Source organism: Metopolophium dirhodum, chromosome 1 (genome assembly GCF_019925205.1).
Source record: "Metopolophium dirhodum isolate CAU chromosome 1, ASM1992520v1, whole genome shotgun sequence".
Lineage (NCBI taxonomy): Eukaryota > Metazoa > Arthropoda > Insecta > Hemiptera > Aphididae > Metopolophium > Metopolophium dirhodum.
In genome coordinates this window covers 145,572,677-145,593,648 of record NC_083560.1, presented here as the reverse complement: position 1 = coordinate 145,593,648, position 20,972 = coordinate 145,572,677, and the positions used below count along the sequence as shown (strand labels likewise).

The window sequence follows — 20,972 nt, the reverse complement described above, 5'->3', positions numbered from 1 at the left end:
CAATACATTAGGAGTTCCTCAGGCAACACCGTTACCACAGAGAACTATTAATGTACCATATGTAATAGTAGCTGATGAAGCATTTGCACTGACGGATAATATAATGAAGCCTTTTGCTGGAACCCATCCCACAAAATCTAAAGAGCGAATATCTAATTACAGTCTCAGTAGATGTAGAAGAATAGTAGAAAATGTTTTTGGAATTTGCTCTTCAATTTTTCGTATGTTACGTAAGCCATTATTACTAGAGCCTGAAAAAGCTGAAATCGTTGTGATGACTGTAGTTTATTTGCATAACTTTTTGAGAAAAAGTCGATCTTCACGAAACACATATAATTCCCCGGGTTCATTTGATACTGATGAAGACGGACAATTAGTTCAAAGAAATAGGAGACATAACGTGGATGCGCAAGTATTACAACCACTTAGAAATATACCTAGAAAATCAAAATCTTCTGCACAACAAATAAGAGAAGAATTTGCTACATATTTCACTTGTAATGGAGCATTACCATGGCAAAATGATTATGCATAAATGGCAGTACCAAGTACTATCTATATTATAATAAATATATGGCTAATTATTTTTTTTAACTTTTAAGTCAGTTCTAAACCAGTTTATTATTATTATTATTAGGTCTATGAGTTAAACACAATATACATTACACATAAACACGTCATATTTCTTTACGTATATTGTTAAAATGTTCTACTTAGTATAGACATAATACTCAATAAGCATAAACATTATACAATAATTGAATACCTTATGTAAAACACAATAATAGGTAGATAATAAATAATTTTAACAATTATTATTATTTATAAAATTATATACCTAGTTTATTATAAGTTAGAACATTAATGTATTCTAATAATAAATAATACAACTTACGCTTTCTGTGGTAAGTGTCGGTCTTGGATCATCTCGATCACGCAAAAACTGAAATGCTTCAAAAGCATACCATTTAGACGTATAAACGTCTTTTTGTCCTAAATTGAAAATAATATTTGATATTTTTAACTATTTTTTTTAAATTAAAATGTACCGTATGCGTATCGTAACTTTATGTCTTTATATATAATATCTGTATATTGTTATTGTTATTTGGTTACAAAAATAAAATATAGATAAAAATAAAATAAATATTTTGTAAATCAGTTTGCTTAGTTGTCAATTGATATTATGTACGAACTGTGTATGAAATTTAAAATAAACTTTTGATTCTAAAAATATGATTTTAAATATTATGATTCTAAATATACCAAAAATACCAAATAATAATACTGGAAATGAACTAGACTTCATTAATCTACTAGGTATGTGCATCTACAACTAGTACGTCTAAAAATTAATTGTTTCTATGTTTTTATAATAATATTATATTATATTATATTGTTATAACTGCATGCATTCGAATGCATTAGTAATTATGTTCTCTTATGTCGTAAGTTTTTAAAAAAAATATTTGTGTTATGATTTATAATGCAATATATTATAATATTATATTAACAAATACACTTGATAGTTTTTACTTATTTATACTTATTTATACTACTTTTTTTGTAGGTACCTAAAAGTACCTTACCTTTACCTGTTCCCGTGGTTTTCAAGACTTTGGCCTTTTCTCTTCGATAAGATCCTAGCAAACTCTGTTTTTTTTTTTACCTCTTCGATATCCTTATTTATATTTTTTGGTATCTCTTCCCACGCTTCTTGTTTTTTCGTTTTAGAAAAATAGTACTCATGACTCGGATTCCATAAGACTGGTTTTAATTCATATTCATGGATTAATTCAATACAAGCTTCATTACTCCACTCCATGGCTAAAACTTAGCTACAAATTTATTTTCTAAAAGACTAGTAGCAAAACAGAGCGCGTGCAAAATAATAATTTAATCAAAAATACGTCCACACGGAGCAGTGCGTCGGGCAATTATGTCTTTGAGCAATGACAAGTTACCGACGACAATCGGATCGTGTTCGCTGTGCGTCGCGAGCATTCGCGCGTGCTCGGGATACCGTCCAAACGATGGAAATTTGTGCGACGCACGGCGTGAGCACACTAGCTCAGCGTGTGCGTGTTCTCGTGTGGACGCACGAGCGAACATTGTGCGACGTTCGAAGTGAGCTCACTCGAACGCGAACGAGCACGCATGAGCATTCGGACGAATTCTGTTTGTTCGTGTGGACACAAAATGTATGTGTGACGCACAAAATATACTATGCGTAGCTGTTCGAGCCCATTCCAGAGTCGAGCACAGTTGTTAACATACTTTAGTATCGAAACGTAGTGTCTTGGCTTAAATACAAACAATTCAATAGTATTAACAATTTATTTATTTATTGGAGAATTATGAATAATCATTTACAAGTTGCAAGTGCAGCATTTATTGTAATGCACGAACTAATGAAAAATAAAGAAAAAAAAGTTCGACGTAAAAGACGTTTTTGGAGATCAAAACTTTACATCGATAATGAAAATAGAGGAGCTAATTTATTAAATAGTATGCAGTCTGATGTACGCAGTTTCCATTTTCAAAATTTTACGAGAATGTCATCAGCTGATTTTGAAAAAATTATTAATCTCATCGGGCCAAAAATAATCAAGCAAGATACGAATATGCGTCCAGCTATTTCGGTAACAGTTAGATTAGCTGTTACGCTAAGATTTCTTGCAACCGGAGATTCATACAGCAGCTTACAATATAATAATATAATATAAATATAATAAAACAAATAATTTCAAGTATAATTCCTGAAGTCTGCATGGCACTTGTTGAAGTTTTAAAGGAATACGTAAAAGTAAGTAATGCATAGGTAATAAATAATAATGTTTTATGAATAACAGTATATTTTTGTTAATAATAAAACGTAAAAGTTTATGATTCTTCATTCATATTGAAACATTATATAAATGTAAAAAACATACTTTTTCTTCAAAATGAAAACTTAATATAAACATAAAAAACATTCTTTTTCTTCAAAATGAAAACTTAACATAAACATAAAAAACATTCTTTTTCATCAAAATTAAAATAAAAACTAAGAATTAAAACTTTTCCATTAAAATAAAAATAAGTAGCACCTAACCTAGGTATGTCGATTGTAAGAAGATTCTGATGTTTCATATGTTGGAATAAAATCAACTGAGTTTGATGCAGATGGTTGTACTTGTGACAGATTTTGACAAATACTATGAGGAAAAGAAGTTTGACTTGAAGTATGTGTTGTTGTTGGTGTATTACAATATAATGTTTGTAAAGATGAACTTAGATTGCTTTCGTTCCCATCAAATTTTCCCATATCTGCTTCAAAAAGTATATTGTTGAAATAATACTGAACAAATGCTTTTGTTCTTGGAGTATAATTTCGAAGTTTGTTTCCGATATATGTTCCATATGTAGTGGACTCGTCGGAAGGTTGTTGATTGAATTCGATGTTTGAAGCAGATTTTTTTTTTAAATATTAAATGCCTCATCGATTCTTGTAGTCTGTATTAGGTAAATTCTTTCGTTTTTTTCCTTTTGAAGGCTGGACTGGACTGGGACAAGTGAACTTATTGTTATCTGCAGACACAAATTGTTGTTGTTGTGGAAATGTTAGTGTTTCACTTGTATCAGGTGTATCCTCCTCTGACATAAAAATATCGCTTGTGTCTGTGGATGCTTCTCTTTCAATTCCAGTATACGGTGAAGCACACATTTCTTCTGTCTCACTTAGAATCTAAAATAGATAATAATAATAAATATATTATATTAAATACTATAAATCGTGTATTATATGTAATTTTTAATGTTATAACTTATAAGTGTATAATAAAATATATAAAATATTATACATTAATAAAACACTATTTTTTTAAATATAGATGCCTTCCACGTCAAATGAGTGGCTTAGTATTTCAAAACAATTTGAGACAACATGGAATTATCCTAATTGCATTGGTTCTATGGATGGAAAACACATCGTCTTGCAATCTCCAATGAACAGTGGCAGCGAATATTTCAATTACAAATCCTTTTTTAGTATTGTATTGTTTGCATTAGTTGATGCAGACTACAATTTTCTTTTTGTCGATATTGGGTGTCAAGGACGTATTTCGGATGGAAGAGTGTTCAAAAATACTGAATTACACAAAAAAATAGAGTGATATTGTACTATCATTTTGACTGCTTTCGGAAGATTCAGTGTCTGGAGAATCGGCATATTTTATTACTTCATTTCGTGAATCTTCTGAAGAATCTTCATCAGTAGTAACTTTTTTCTTTTTGGTCAGTGTATAGGCAGGTGGTATTTTATTTTCAGGGCTAGTTTTCGATGATTTTTTGTTCATTCTACATTCGTAATTACTTATAAACCGCCGCAACCGATCACTGCTGACCCGATCTCTTGGTTTTTCTAATAGCCAACAAAGTGATGATTTTTTTATAACCGTTGACTTATTATTTGCTAAACTTATTTTCACAAAAGGTGAATCTATAGGAATATCATTTTTGTTGTCACTACATGAATATTTGTTTAAAATTTGTTCACTGAAATCTTGAAGATTTAGGGAACTACCACAATTCAATATCTCGCTAATATTATTAACATCTTCAGCAAAATCTAAGTAGTCTGTTTCATTAATTAAATTGCTATGTGATAAATCCGCATTAAATTCTTCTTCAATTACTTTATCTTTTTCTCTGTTAGTTTTGTTAAAAAATAATGGCTTTTCAAAAACTAAATCTTTGTTTACAATCATTCCAATATGAGTTTCAGCGAATTCCTTTGCATCATTGAAACTTCTATGTATAATATTTAAAATAGTATTATTAGAAAAATATGAGAAATCTGTTTCTACTGTTTTAGTTGATGTTTTCTCTCGAGTAAATTTAATGTCTATTTTTGAATTTAATAATTCAGCTTTAATTTCGGTTATTGATTCAATACGTTTAAGTCTTGACATAATATCTTTCATAGAAAAGTTAACAACAGTAGAGTAAGTACTTTTAAGTGACCGAGTTGCTCTGAAAAATTGCTCACACGTTTGGCTGCTAAAATTCCATATCGTAAACATTTCTGGACTTAAGTTTTTATCTTCTCGAAATCGTATAATAAGGCGTATCAGCGAATGGGCATTTATTTCTATGCAATTCAGACAATTAGTAGTTATAAAATTATTTCCAACATTAAATTCACTTTTATTTTTCAGCCAAATTTTTCAAATTCGTAGAAAAAATACACTAAACCACATTTTATAAATTCGTTCTTCAGTACTTACTTCCTTATTTAAAAAAGCTGTTAAAATATAATTCATAATTTTTAGATAGGCAGTTGTTGCATGTGTATTTGGAATATTTTCTAAAATAGTCAATACGTTAGAAGAACACATTTTTTCTGCAGATGAAAAATTCATTTTGTCTTCAGGTTTAAGATCGGAAACTGTCAACAAATGCTTGTCTTTGGAAAATGTTCTAGTTAACTCCATTAGATGATCTACCGTTACAAAATAATTACCCATTGGTATGATAATATTTGATTTAAGAAATCGCGTTCGTAATTTTGTCAAAATATGAACTGTGTCTTGAATGTATATTTCTTTATTTTGTTCTTGGTTAGGAATAATTGGTGGCTCTCCAATTATAAACCAAGACCAATTGCTTACCTTCGCATTATTCTCTAACATTTCATCATTCATTGTACTAATACTTGTACCAATGCTTTGGAGTAGCATTGCTTTAAGTAATCTAGGATCACCATCTGATGAAAATCCCTAATATCCTAATATTTCAATCCCTTGTTCAGAAGCAACAGTTTTCATGAACTCCCACCTATTTATTACGTCTTCGTTAGAAAAACGGTTGTTAGTTCCAAAAAAAGACAAACAAAAGGGCGCGGCAGTGTCGTTTAATGGTTTAGCCATTATTACATAAGCATAGTTGGCTCTACTTTCAGAATTGAAATACTGTGCAATAGTTTTTGCAGAGCTTGCTATGAATGCATTAGGCACTGGACAACCATTCATAAGGGGTAAAACAAAACCTACAATTTTATTTGATTTTACATCGTATTCGATTTTTCCCGTAATTCTAGTGGCATCTTCACTTATCCATATCTTAAGTGGTAAATTCTTCTTTATTAGATGAACTCTTAGTTCGTTGAATCTAAAACTGCCTTCTATTACTTTACTTTGAGTATTGTCAAGATAACGGAATATTGTTGTTATTGATGGTAAAACTCGATCCATATTTGCATGTAAAGCTTCATACAACAGTCTACCTCCAACAATAAATATATAAGTAGAAAATTTCTTTAACTCTTCATCAAATCTGTTGCGGTGTTTATATTTACTGGATTTTTGATTTTTTTCAGCACATTCGTATAAACATTTCAACAAAGAATTTGAATCAAGTACAGCTGATCGAACCGACAAAACATTATCACCCTCAGTTTCCTCTATGTTACGTACCAACATATTACGCAAGTTTTCATTATTTTCCATTAATTTACTGACTTCGTCAAGCACAGGAATGTAATTTGTAATAAGTGTTTGTTTAAATTCTCCATTAACCAATGATCGCTCTCTCCGACGTTTTTCTCTTTCACTTCTCTGGTATTTTGTACTCTTCCACTTATTTTCATTTGTATTTGACAATACTTGAGACGTTTGAAAATTTAAATCGTAAAAGTTATTCGTCTTAAACATAACTTTGCTATTCTGAAAATCCGGCTGACAATTGAGGTCTTCTTGGTCGGCAGTTTTAGTAGGGGTTTTAGTTACTGTTTCTTTAAGGATCTCTATACTTCGAGATGTTGAAGGTCCGGGTGTTTGTTGTGATGTTACACCCTGTGTTATTTGTATATAATTATCAAGTGTAAGTGTTTGTTTATTTTTGATTTTATTAGGGACAGATTGAGCAGATTTCTTTTGGTGTATTTTTACATGTTTGTAATAATTGGAAAATGACCATCGTTTTGAATGTCCAGGACTAAATACTTTGCATATATTAACTCGTACATTGCATTCAAAACATAAAACTTTAGCTACAATGTCGTTATCATCATTTAGTATAGAAAGTGTTATGTCTAGTTCTTGATCGTTGTAAATATCTATTGCATTCATTTTAAGCCATTCTTTTATCCTTTTTAGTAATCGATCTTTCTGATGACAGATCAACATTTAAAGTATCTAATTTTTGTTTTTTTGGTACTATCGTATCATCAGAGACTTCTTCAATTTCTTTACTAACAGTATTAAGTAATGATTGTTTTTTTTTTGTGATTTATTATTAGTTTTTTGTGCTGCAGTCAGTTTAACTATTGACTTCTTTTGAAGTTGTTCTTTATAGAAATCAGAAATACAAAGCAAGACTTTTCTATATCCAGATAAAATCTTAAATTTTTTAATATTATTTTTGAAGATACCGTAATATTCAGGATATTCGCTTTCATCAATAATATCTGGCAATATTTCTATTGCAAACTGTTCAGTATTTTCTATATCTTCATCGTCAATTTTAGAAATAACAAATTTATTCGAAAATCCATTAGCAATCAAGGGCGGATACAGAGATCCTAAACGGGGGGGGGGGGGGCAACCTGGCTATATATATATATATATATATGAATACATGAATACAATTAATTAATAGGAATATTGAGGCATAGGAATTGTCTAATTATTAGTAGACATTAGTTGTGTACAGAAATCAGTCATACTGGTGATTATGACGGGACTTACTGTTTTATAATACACTTACTTTTAATTTTAATTTTTAACTAGGTAGGTACCTAATGTACTTACATACATTTAAATTTATGAAACATTCAGTATATATGAAAAAAGTTTATTTTATATATTTATACAAATTAATAAAATGTTTTAAATTACAAAATCTTTTTTTCTGTTATTTTTTGAAAAAATGTTTATGACTTCATCTATGTCAACATGTTCATCTCTATGACAATGAATAATCGCTAATCCTGACAGTCTTTCTTCTAACATATTGCACCGCAGCCAAGTTTTTATCCTTTTAAGGGCGGAAAAACTCCTCTCTGCCGAAGCTATACTAATTGGAAAACTAGCCAAAATCTTTAAAAGTATATGTATTGTTGGGAACATATCTTTATCACAATGTTCTAATGATTTTAGAGCTGTATCAGCAATATCATTTTTTTCTCTATTCCAATATTCTTTCCACCAAATCATTTCCCCTTGCAACTTTCCAATAAAAGCTTCTCTATTTGCAAATCTGCCATTTAATCCATGTATATTTAGAAACTGATTCCAAATAGATTCAAATATTTGTACTGTGTTTTCCTGTATTTTAGAAATTAATATTTTTGGCACAAATATTCCAAGATTATACACGCCCAATGTTTCTTCTGTGAATCTGGATTTCATATCAGTTATCATAAAATCTAAAAACGGAATGTATACTGTTACACGGAAATAGTCTTCTACATTTGTTATCTCTGGATTCTGTCTGTGATGCTGTATTGATATTGTTCTTGGCTTTTTTACAGTAATCTCTAATTTATCCATTTGTTCCACAGCTTTGACGTACAAATCTTTAAACTCTGTTTTGCCGTCTAATCTAAGTTTATTTAAAATTTCAATAGTTTTATTTATGTATATAACTGCAGACTGTTTATCAAAATTTTTTTTTTGAAAAATTACGCTTAATGGTTGTGTAATTGAAAATATATGTGAAGCAACATAAAGAGTGATGACGAATTCGCAGTCAATTGAATTCAATAAAACCTTGGCTTTACTAGATGATTCTCGATCATTCCAATTGCTTATTTTATGAAGAGAATCCATAATTTCCGAAATTCCAGTCAAAAATTGCGTCACTGCTGTATGCCTCTCAACCCACCTAGTTTCACAAAGTGACTGTAGTGAGGAATGTAGAACAGATTGTAGTACAAAATTTCGTTTCGAACTTCCATGAAAAAATGAAATAATTTCCTTAATTTGTCCAAAACTATTCCGGATGGACTGAATTTGACAACCTTTAGAAATTGCAAGATTCAAGCCATGGTTAAAACATGGACATCTGACAGCACTGGGTATCTTTTCCAGAATAGTTTTTACTGCACCACACACTTTTGAAGCCATAACACTACAACCGTCAGTAGCAATACCAACGCAGTTATTCAAATCCAAATTGAAGTTGTTCATTAATTTTAAAACGGTTTCTCCTAATATTTTACCATTTAATTTTGGTTCGATTTCAGAATTTTCGAAATTATAACTGTGTGGATCTATAAAACCAAGGAAATCTTCTTGAACAGTGTAATCCTCATTAATATATCGTATGACTAAACATAATTGAGATGTATGTGACATATCGGTTGTTTCGTCGAACATAATACTATAATATGGAGACTGATTTACTTTGTTTAAAATATTATCAATAATTAATTTACTGCATATGAAAATAATTTCATTTTGGGTAGTTTTACTTATATAAGTAGCTTTGGAACTTGTATTTTTTAAATGGTTTTCTAATTCCATATCACCAGACTCAATTCGAAATTTTAATATTTCTCGAAAATTTCCTTCGTTCAGTTTTGGATATATTTCATTATTTTTCAACAAAGGTCCATCATCTCGATGACCTCGAAAAGGTATGTTCTGGTGAGCTAAAAATAATACAGACTTAATAATGGGGCGCAACCTATTTCTATTTTCTGTTATTTGTTTCAAATGGTTAGAATCTATCTGACTAACAACTTCAAGAGAAGGGTTTTCGTATGTCTTTATAAAATCCTGCGCTCTCAAAACTGATTCAATATGATATTTAGTTACTTCATGGGAGTGAAGATCTCCCGTGTTTCCCATTAAATGTTTAAAATTTTGTAATGGTTTATTTACTAGTAAACCAAGAGTCATATAATTTTTTTTCCAGTACCATGACCACCAGAGTAAAATAAAGTACAATATTTACAATATAGTCCATTTTTGCTTTCTGAATATACAACCCATGGATACATATCCAAATGTTTTTGTTGTAAATATCGACGTATTTCTTTTCCTTTCAAATTTTGTAAAGAAAATGGATACACATAACTCTTTGGGGCAACCCAATGGTTTTTTAATAAATTATATCGAGTGTGATCATCTATAATTTGCTGTATATATAAGCCAATATCATATGTTTTAATTATTATTTCAGTATCATTATTAGAAGCTGGATGAGTCAAATTTGTAGAACTTGACGGTTCTAAATTATCAGTTAAAGGCGTAAAAACTGTGGATGTTGATGGTAATAATGTTTCGTCAAAATCATTTTGATTGTTTATTGAATTATTACTTTTTTTGAAGTAAGATAGTAATGAAGAACCAGAAGAACTCGATTTTCTTTTTTCACTCATTATTAATTTCTAGAAAAAAATAAATTTTTTAAAACAGTGGTCGTGGTGGAAAATTACGCACTAATTTGATCGATATTCGATATGTACTTCGATAAAGATGCATTTGTGATTTGCACTGATAATTATAAATTATTTATTTTAAAAAAAGTTAAAATCTAATATTACGAACAAAAACGTATTTTTAAAGAGATTTTTATTACTTACAGCAATTAAATTCCAATTTTAAAACTATAACAATGTGAAAACTAACTCCGATTATTAAAATTATTATAATATTTACCTGCAGTAGCAGTAGTCAGTACTCAGTAGTAATATGTTTCTTTGGTGTAGTGTACAAATTCTACTGGAATGTCGTATGTGGAGTGTACGCTCGTACGGACACGAATGCGCTATCTCATACTCGACTGTGTCAATATATTTTGATGGTATTATTATAGTATCAATACAGATTATTATCGTAATATGGTTATTGGTAATATATAGTAATACATATAAAAACAAAATTATTTTATTATGACTTATGAACGTTACGACGGTCGACGACGCCGGACGCACTAACGGCAAGCAACGAGGCGGTAAAACCATTGTAGTACGGCATAATAATTTAAAAATAGATCGACTTGGTGACTGATGTTATTGAAAAATCGTAGAATAATATAGCAAGTAATATTATATAAATTTGTATGTGTATTGTGTCAAACCCTCTCTCAATAACTTACACGAACAAAATTTTAGTCACAATTACAAAATCGTAAATTTAATACTTTTTTTTTGTGAACGGGGGGGGGCAATTGCCCCTATTGCCCCCCCCTTGTATCCGCCCTTGTTAGCAATAAATATCTTTTTAATTCCATCTGGCAAAAGTGTTTGAAAGTGCTGTTCAGCCTCAGCAAAAGGACAGTCGGTGCATTTTTCTATGCTTGGATCTTTCCCGATATCCATTTCAAGCTCTATTCGAATATTTTAATTTAACGCTCACACAAATAATCTGATTGAATAAAATACAAAATCTAATTTAAAACTAATCTACTAACTAATTATATAATTAATAATTATATTAGTTAGCTCTTTTATTATAGCTAAGTTTGTAAAAGTATATAGGTTTTTTTTTAATTTTCGATGTAAGATCTTAAAATATTATTTACAAACAGAATGATACATATAACCTCATATAACCATAAGACCATGAATATTAAATTTAAAAAAAAATATAATATTGTAATTTTAGATTCTGAGCTGAGCGATGAATGTATTTATTTTAGAACGTTTTTTTGTGTGTCTATCATCACCTTTTAGGTCAGTAAAAATGCTTAAGAGGATGTTATACATTCATGTGTTGTCTCCGTCTTACAAGTGCGTAGCATAGCAAATTTACGCTCAACAGATCACGCGAAACTCCGTGCATTTAAAATTAAGAGTGAATTGACCACTTATAAAAATTAAAGGTACCTAACATTATTATCGAAAGCTTCTCGTTCGCTTTTTATTATAGTATAATTTTAAAACGAGTTATGAGTATTTTGAAATTATAAAATATAATATATAAAATTATAAATAATTATAAGTATATCTTAAAATACTCATAACTCGCTTTAAAATTAAAATATAATAAAAAGCGAACGAGAAGCTTTCGATAATAATGTTAGGTACCTTTAATTTTTATAAGTGGTCAATTCACTCTTAATTTTAAATTCATGGAGATTCGCGTGATCTGCTGAGCGTAAGATTTGTAAGATTGTAAGACGGAGACAACACATACGGGTATAACAACATCTTAACTGAATTTTTTTGACCTGGTTACAGTCAGTTGGACATGTCAATAAAATTGTATTCGTTGGGTCGAAACGATTGAAAATGTAATAGAAGGTTCCTGATATATTATTATAGTGAAAATTAAAAAATATTAAAAACTCGTTGGCACGGGTTTTTTTTATAAATATTTAAAGTTAAAATTTTGACAAAATACGTAAAATCACTATAATGTTCAAATTCATAAAAAAAAATACTTTTTTAAATCTAAGATTTTAAAATGTATTACAAAATGTCTCTTATGTAGTTAAATCTGTCCCAAGTTCAAATTTGAACGAAATCATATATTAAATGTACCAATAATTTTATTTATTTTATTGTAATTTAAAAATATTATTCGTAGGTACTTGAACTTCTAAAATATACAGTAGATAGAAGTATTATAAACAAATAAGATGATATACAAATAATATTATTTCAAATTACTCTAGAACATAATAATGGCAAAATAAATAAGTGATAAACATAATTTAATATCTCCTACACTGACAAACCGTCTATGTTCAGAATTGTTTTTCCTATACAATGAATATCATTAAATTCAAATTTAATACCATCCATTACAGTGACCAACTCTACAGCAGAGTGACACCCATTTAACAGCTTTTTTTTATACATTTGAACTTTTTCATAAGGTAGTGTATGCCTATTAAGGATTTATAACATGTACATTTGTTATTAAATGAAGAAAACACAATTTATAATTTTTTACGTTTTTGTTTAAATTAATAATTATCTAACATTTTTAATTTTTTTTTTTCAAAAACGTTTTTCGTCCCTGCAATCTCCCAAATTAAAAAAAGCGGGTACATAAAAAAGCGGGTCGCTCTGCTGTACAGTAGTTTAAAAGTGGATTACTGCAGACTGCTGTAATGGTTGGTATTGAATTTGAATTCAATGATATAATATCATTGTATACGAAAAACGATTCTGATCGGAGACGAGTTTTCAGTCTTAGATATTTTATACAATATTAATTATATAATTTTGAAAAAAAAATGTAGGTACCTATAAAATAAATTCGAAATTAATCAAAAGAGATTCATTATGTACTCGACTACTCAGTAATTCATAGTATACCTATACAATTTACCCTTCAATTTACTATTAAAATGTACAACATTAACTATTAAAATTAGAATTACTCTAGTAATTTCAAGTCCCCACGAATAATATTTTTAAAATTGTAACAATATAACTAAAATTGTTTTTCTTGGTTATTTAATATGTAATTTCATCCAAATTTGAACTTAAATTAACTATAAAAACAACTGTGTTTGCATGGTCTTCGGATTTTTTTTTTTTGTCTATGAACCGCTTAAAAATTGTTAAAATATTTTGAAAATGTTATTGAATAAAAAAGGAATAAAATAAATATATGGTGTAAATGTCAAATTTCTAGAATTACTCGTTTTAGAAAAACAACAAAATAAGAAGTTCGGTACAGAGAAATTGATTGAATATCCGCGTGAATATCCAATGTTGTAATTCAAATGCTCATAAAATATATAATTTAACTTTCCGGTAGACATTTTTTATTTGATCATAGATTTAAAATGATAAATTTTTATGAATTTCTAACTCAAATTAAATTGCAAATTTTCGTGATTTTTAGGGTGATTTTTACGTATTTTGTCAAAATTTGAACTTTCAATGCTTATTAAAAAAAATATGACTATAAAAAAAATGTATTTTAAATATTTTTTAACTACTGTTATAACAATATATTAGGAGCCGTGCTTTTATATAATATAACCGATAAAATTTGATTGTAATTTATAAAAAAAAACTAAAAAGATTGAAAATTACAAATGTCTTTAAATAACTAAAAAACTTAAATACTAAATAAATTAAACTACATTTATTTAATAAATTTTATCATTTATAATGAGTAAGTATGGTAATAAAGGACTGATAATAGTACTTAAGCTATTAAATATAAAATTTAATGTCAGCGACGACAATTTGAAATATTTCAAGTTCAAGAGTAAAAACTAAAAATTGATTATTTTCGTAATATTTATCTCAATGTATGTCCCCATCACTAATTATTTTTATAAATATCTGGAAAATGAATACATTTGTTTGAAATAAAACCATACAGTATAGGATAACCAGTCACCACAAAGTATAATAAAGCAATGAGTATATTTCACATTTATAAAATATATAAATAAAAACAGGCAAAAAGTGCTGAAAACAGATCACGCAAAATTATTAAACATGTATTTTTTTTTTAGTTTCAAATAATAGTCTGTATTTCAATTTTTAAACTTATTTTGAATTATTCTAGATAATAATAAGGTAATAATATGTAGTTTTGATTATTGTATCATACTGTTTTAAAATGTATTTTAATTATACTAAATCGAAATTCCATTACTATACAACTTATCTAAATTCTACCTATTACATATTTATATTATAATTATATATTCTACTGACATATTATAGTTATTATATTTTATTTAAAACCTAACATTGAGTAAATAAATCTTTAAGACTTACCAATTGATATAAAATAATTTGAAAAACTGTGGAAAAATTAACTTGTGTGCTGTATACCTCGGTGTAGACATCAGTGTACATACAACGGACACGACTTCGATCGGACTGGAGACGACTAAGCAAATAATACTAAGCCAAACCCAACCATATTTATTTATAGCCAAGTTTAACCATATTAATTTAAAACTGGTATAATTCAATTATTTTTAGAAATATTTTGTTCAAAATGAAGAGTTATTATTAATTACTCAAGCCAAAATTATTTAATAATACAATAAACAGGGCAATAAACACATCTCATACCTACATAATATTATTATTATGAGAGCATGGTAGCTGCAAAACACCGTTTCTTGTCAAGTTTACTTTTAGATTGAACAATATAGACATACGTTCTTTACTTGCTGTCTTAATCACTCCAAATAAAGTTAAATAATAATTGTTTAATATCGGTACTTCCGCGTACTTCCACATATTTCCGAGTACTTCCACGTACTTCCGAGTACTTCCACGTACTTCCGAGTACTTCCAAGTACTTCCACGTACTTCCACGGACTTCCGTGTACTTCCTAATACTTCCAAAGTATTTCCTAATATGTGTACACCTACTTCCACTAGTGGTTTCCCCCCTTGATTAATTGAGTACCTAACCTATAATAACCTATTATTATATATTTGTATTTCATTATTCATTTCAATTTATGTTATATTTATTAAAGTATCTGAAAATAATACGTTGTTTATTTATATACAGTGAAAACTCTTTATAACGAATCTGAAGGGACCCAACGAATAAAATTTTATTGACATTTATAGAATAAAAAAACTAAAAAAACAGAAAATTTCAAATAGTTTAAAAAGATGTGAACATTTTTGAAAATTGTATCATGTATAGAAAATGCCAGTATAAACATTCAGTGAAAATTTCATGTTTCTACAGTAATTATTTTTAGAGTTATGCCCATATCTAAAATCGATTTTTTCATAATTTGATTTTGCGTACAATTCCCGTTTTTCGATAATTTTTTTTTTTCTCGGTGCTTTTGGAAACTATTGGGAATTTCAAAAATTGACCTCCCCAATGCACCAACTAATTTCACTTTCGAACCGGAAAATCTACTGAAGTTGAAAATCAAAGTATTATTTCGACAAGTTCTCGTGTACACACACACAAAAAAAAAATTAAAATTAAAATAAAAAAAAAATAAAAAAAAACACACAATATAGTAAAGTTAATACATTCTTCGCTCCGCTCAAAATCTAAAATTATTAGAAACCTACTTTAAAAACCAAAAGTATTCTTTACAGGACTGAATATTATATAATATCAAATACATCATTATTTTTATATTATATTATATTTACGTATTATATTAAATTATTATTATTATTATTAAACATGTAAACATGTAACGACAAATAAAATTAAATAAAAATAAAAATAACGACAATACGTCGATAATAAAATGAACATACCTATTCAATATCGATAATAACGATATTAAAAGTAGATAATTAAAGAATGTTTTTATAAATGACAGTATTTCTTACCGAGTAATAACATAAATAACGTTATTTTTATCAATTCCCCACGTCAAAATTAAAATTATAAACACGCTCTAGTTAGCAGCTAAGTTATAAATAATAAATTATATATTTAAAAAAAATATAATCATGACATTGTCAGTATAAAACTTACATTTTCTGAATTTACAGTCGGCATTGGATCATCTCTATCGGCTAAAAAAAGATGCATAGCATCGAAACCAAACCATTTAGAGTGGTATATGTCGTTGGCACCTTTTAAAAATAATATTATAAGTACTTAAATTCTAGATGTTCATACTAATTATTAATAATTATTAATTTTTAATTTTTACCTTTTCCAGTTCCATAACTTTCTTTACTTTCGCTTTTTCTCTGCGATATGAACCCTGTAAACTTAGAATTTTTTTTTTAATTTCTTGAACTGGTCTTTTCAATTCTTTTGCCAAGTGTCATGTTTCGAATTTTTTGAAAAATATGATGGGTTTTTTGAGTTCCACAACACTTCAATCACTAAATTCTTCAATTAAATGCAAGCATTCTTTGCTATCCCAATCCATTTTCAAATAGATAATAAAATCAAATGTAGTTAAAAAAGTCAAGTACTTTTACTAATTATTTTAACGCACGTTTGAATTGATTTACCGTTCAAACGACGACACGAATGCTCGCGGTAATCCTTTGAGCATGACTGAAAAACCGACAGTGATCGGCTCGCCGTGCGAGTCTATTCGACCTATTCAGCGAACGATCTCGAACGCTTGCGAATGCTCGCGAACGTCGTCTACACGGTCGCACATGAACGTTCGCGAACATTCGTTATTTTTGTTCGCTCGTGTGTACGCGCCTTAAGGTCGATTCACACATAACAGTGACGTGACGTGACGTGACGTGACCGTAGCCTTCCGTGTTCAGTGCCATCCGTGATGTATTTTTCACTTCCATCCTCACAATACTAACACAATAATAACCTTTTCATATCAGTGCTCCCTCGTGATCAGTCGTGTCTACTGTCTACTGTCTGTTATTCAGAATTTAATTTTTAGTGTTTATTTATTTAATTAATTTACTTTTTGAGTGCACCATGGATTTTAGTATTGAAGAGCTTAGTATAATAGCATTGTTAAGTTATAGAATTTTTTTATATTTATGATATATTTCATTGAAACTATAAACAAAAATGTCAACAATTATTGAACAGTAATTGCTACTTTACCAAATAAAATATTTTGTCACCATCACATTATCTGTTTATAAGTATACAGTAGAAACTCGATTAATCGTCACTGTCGAGACCAGGACTATGAGGGTTAACCAAATAGACGATTAACAGAAAATCAGCCATAAGCCCATAAACTTACATATTTTACAACGTGTGTACATATATTTTCATTCAAAAATAATACAAACAACTACCGTACAAAATAATCTGTCGAAAAATAAATTACAAAACACCGTTTGTTATTTAATTTAAATAAGTATTTGTTATTCAAAAAATATTATTCATCGAAACTTGAAACAACCCACTGTTACTTAAATCATAGTTTTCAATAGGGGCTCAATGAAATTTTCCAAAGATTTATTAATTTGAAATTAGGTTAGGTATATTATGCTGTTTATATTAATATCAACTACCTATTTAAATCATTACTAATAGATACGTGTATAGGAGAATAATGTAACGTGCCCCAGTCAATAGGATTGAAAGATGATGGAATAAATGTAAATCTCGAGTGTTTAGTATAATATGTTTAATTTATTTAACTTTTTCAACTGTGATAGAATATGTAAAAATTACTCTAAGTCCAAATATACGGATGAAACTAGCGAGATGTGACAATAGTTCTGATGACTGCTCCTAAGCTCGTTGGTTGTTCGTTTGATGAACGCTTGTCCCTGAGCTCTCCTCGATGGGTCTGTCCCTGTCCCTACTTATTTCTGGATAACCGTATATGGTCATCTGTGTCCTCGGCACGCGCTCGCGCCTGACAGGAAGTTGAACATATATATATGCTATTATTGTACACGCGCGGTGCTTTATTCCATAATACTCACGATTTTATATGGACATTTTATGCGAGTTATTTATATAAGTAGTCATATATAGATTGACGCATGCTGTTCATGGTCGCGCGCTCGTTATTCGTTTGTACTACTACACACGCAGCGCATACGCTATTACTATTACTATTAATGATACGCGGCGCGTACTATGATATACGATTATGTATACGCATTTACACCGCCTAAATTAGTGTTATATTTTAGGTAATACGGCAGCGCATCTGCTAGTTTTATTATTAACGTAATTATTACGCGGTTCTTACTATAGACGATTACTTTGATCTACCGCCCTTTTAGGTTTTATTTTTAGATAAATAGTTAAAATGTCACAGCTCGCTACAATAATCAACTATCGTACGCAAAGTGCTTCAGGTTAAAACGTAAAAGACGCAACATGGTTACTAAAAAATGTATTTACTCATTACGAATTATTATTTTATGTGTATTTTAAAAAAGTAATTACTATTTAGGTTACAAATGTATATTAAGCCATCTGGTTAAATGTGTTGTAATTTATGTATTGATACACATATTTAAGTAATCAGGAGCTTTCATTAAAAAGTAAGTCCAGCGAAGATCGAGCGCGCGGCGTAATGGTACGTGCATTAGAAATACACGGGTGACAATTTACGCAATTGTCAATGTCAATATTGTATGGACCCGCTCAACTAGACTGTTCGTGAAATAATAATGCGGCAATGCGCCTCTCCTGCGAGAACTCCGCGTGAATCTCGCCAAGGAGACATGGGCGTGGTTACGTCCAGCCGCGACGGCGGCGATACGGCGCACAACGCCATCTCTGGAGCGTTGCACGCGTACAGGTTTTGGTGTGACATCCTCTTAAAGTTTTTTGTCTCAGCCGAAAAATTTTAATCGATATTTATAAAAATAACAAAAAAAAATGAGAATATTTCAAATGTCTATAAATAGCTGAAAAATTAACGAAATATTTTGAAAAAAAAAAATTCTTCCTGTTGAGAAAATGTCACTTTAAACAACTGGTGGAAGTTTCAAATTTCTTCGACTTACACTTTTTGAATAAAAATAAATATCCAAAAATCGTTTGAGGCTAAATCGTTGTTTTATGTGATATATAACTTGTTATTATCGCTATTAAAAATAATCATAAATCGTAAGTCACAATTTTCATAACATTTTAAATATTTATACCTAAGGTTTGAATATATTAATTGTTTTCAGTTGCGACTTGTAAGGAAAAATGGAGAAATTTAAGGACCGTGTTTCTACGTCATTTAAGAAAAAAAACACCTAGTGGATCGCAAGCTGACTTTTCGAAAAAATATTATTTGTACGATGCTATGCAATTCCTTATGCTATTCATAAAAAGCGGAAGACAACAAAAAGGTAATTTAACATCTCCACAACTCGAAACAGAAATGTCGCTAATGTCAGATGTGAATATTTTTGATGATGTAACTGAAGATGAATTTCCAAACAGTAACCATACAGTTAATTCAGAACCTGTTCTCGATCAATCAACTTCTCAACCGACTCAACCTATACATAACAAAATGTTGAATAATATTGGCCATCAAAAAAGTAACAAAATAAAAACAACTAATGAAATTGATGTGGACAGATGTTTCATCGATTATTTCAATAACAAGAAACATAAACCAAACGATAGTGCTGATGAAAATTTTTTATTAAGTCTATTACCAGATGTACAACAAATGAGTCAAACACAAAAAAGGAGATTTAAGAGGGAAGTGTTGGCTGTGATTGATTCAATTTTGGAAGAACCAACTGCATCCACGCCATCTACATCAGATACAGGAAATACTTATTCTTCGGAAACTGACAATTCAACACTACCAAATCACACTGTGGATTCATATAAGGATAACGAATTTGATTTTTTATTATTAAATTAAGTATTTAGTTAAGTATTTTTCTGGTTTATTTTTTTTAAAGCAATTGTTTTGTTATCTAAATTTCTAATTTTTTAAAATTCTAATTTCAAAATTTCTAATTTACTAATGACTTATGTTTATTGAATTTTCTTTAATAAATTATATAACTACATAAAAATAAAATGGATTTTATAATTGAATTGAAATAATTACCTCAATGTAATAAGAAGTCTTTCTTCAACGCTTACTGCTTGACGAAAATTAGTATCTTTTTTCCTTATACTTGCTTCTACTACATTTACAAGGATTGTAAATGTTTCGTGATTCATGCGATAGTAACCATGAAATTTTTCTGGATCTTGATCCAACTCTTTTGACACAATAAATGTACTGTAGCACACATTTCTAATATAGTGTGGATGAATCCAAAACCGCCTCTTTCTTTGCCTCTTTCTTTTTTTTAAGTATAAATAGGCAACAACAACGTCATCCTCAGATGAAGACATATTTAATTACCAAAAATATTAAATTACTGACTTCACTACTTGAGATACACTGGGAGACAACTGACTACTGAGAGGATATAACACTCACTAGACAACATAATAATAAAAAACAAACAGTTGCAGTTGCAAAGTATGTAAATAATTCATTCAATGAGAACACTGAACGCAATGCAATTTAAACTCGACTGCAACTCAGCGAGTTGCACGATCGAGTTGCGGTTGCAAGTTGCTTTGGTGAGAACAATCTCATAGATTTGAACAACATTTACAATTCAATTCGTAGGTAGGTAGGTTAGGGCT

General features: G+C 29.3%; 1 protein-coding gene and 1 pseudogene across 1 annotated transcript; one reads left to right on the top strand and one right to left on the bottom strand.

Moving 5' to 3' along the window:
* Window positions 1-3,089: 3,089 nt before the first annotated feature.
* LOC132933688 (uncharacterized) lies at window positions 3,090-16,905 on the bottom strand (annotated as a pseudogene).
* Window positions 16,906-19,036: 2,131 nt separating this feature from the next.
* Window positions 19,037-20,169, top strand: LOC132933163 (uncharacterized; the record flags this gene model as incomplete). The annotated part of the gene is made up of 2 exons (XM_060999481.1): window positions 19,037-19,121; window positions 19,493-20,169. Coding segments are annotated over exons 1-2 (762 nt in total), but the record flags the coding sequence as incomplete, so codon positions are not given.
* Window positions 20,170-20,972: the final 803 nt, after the last annotated feature.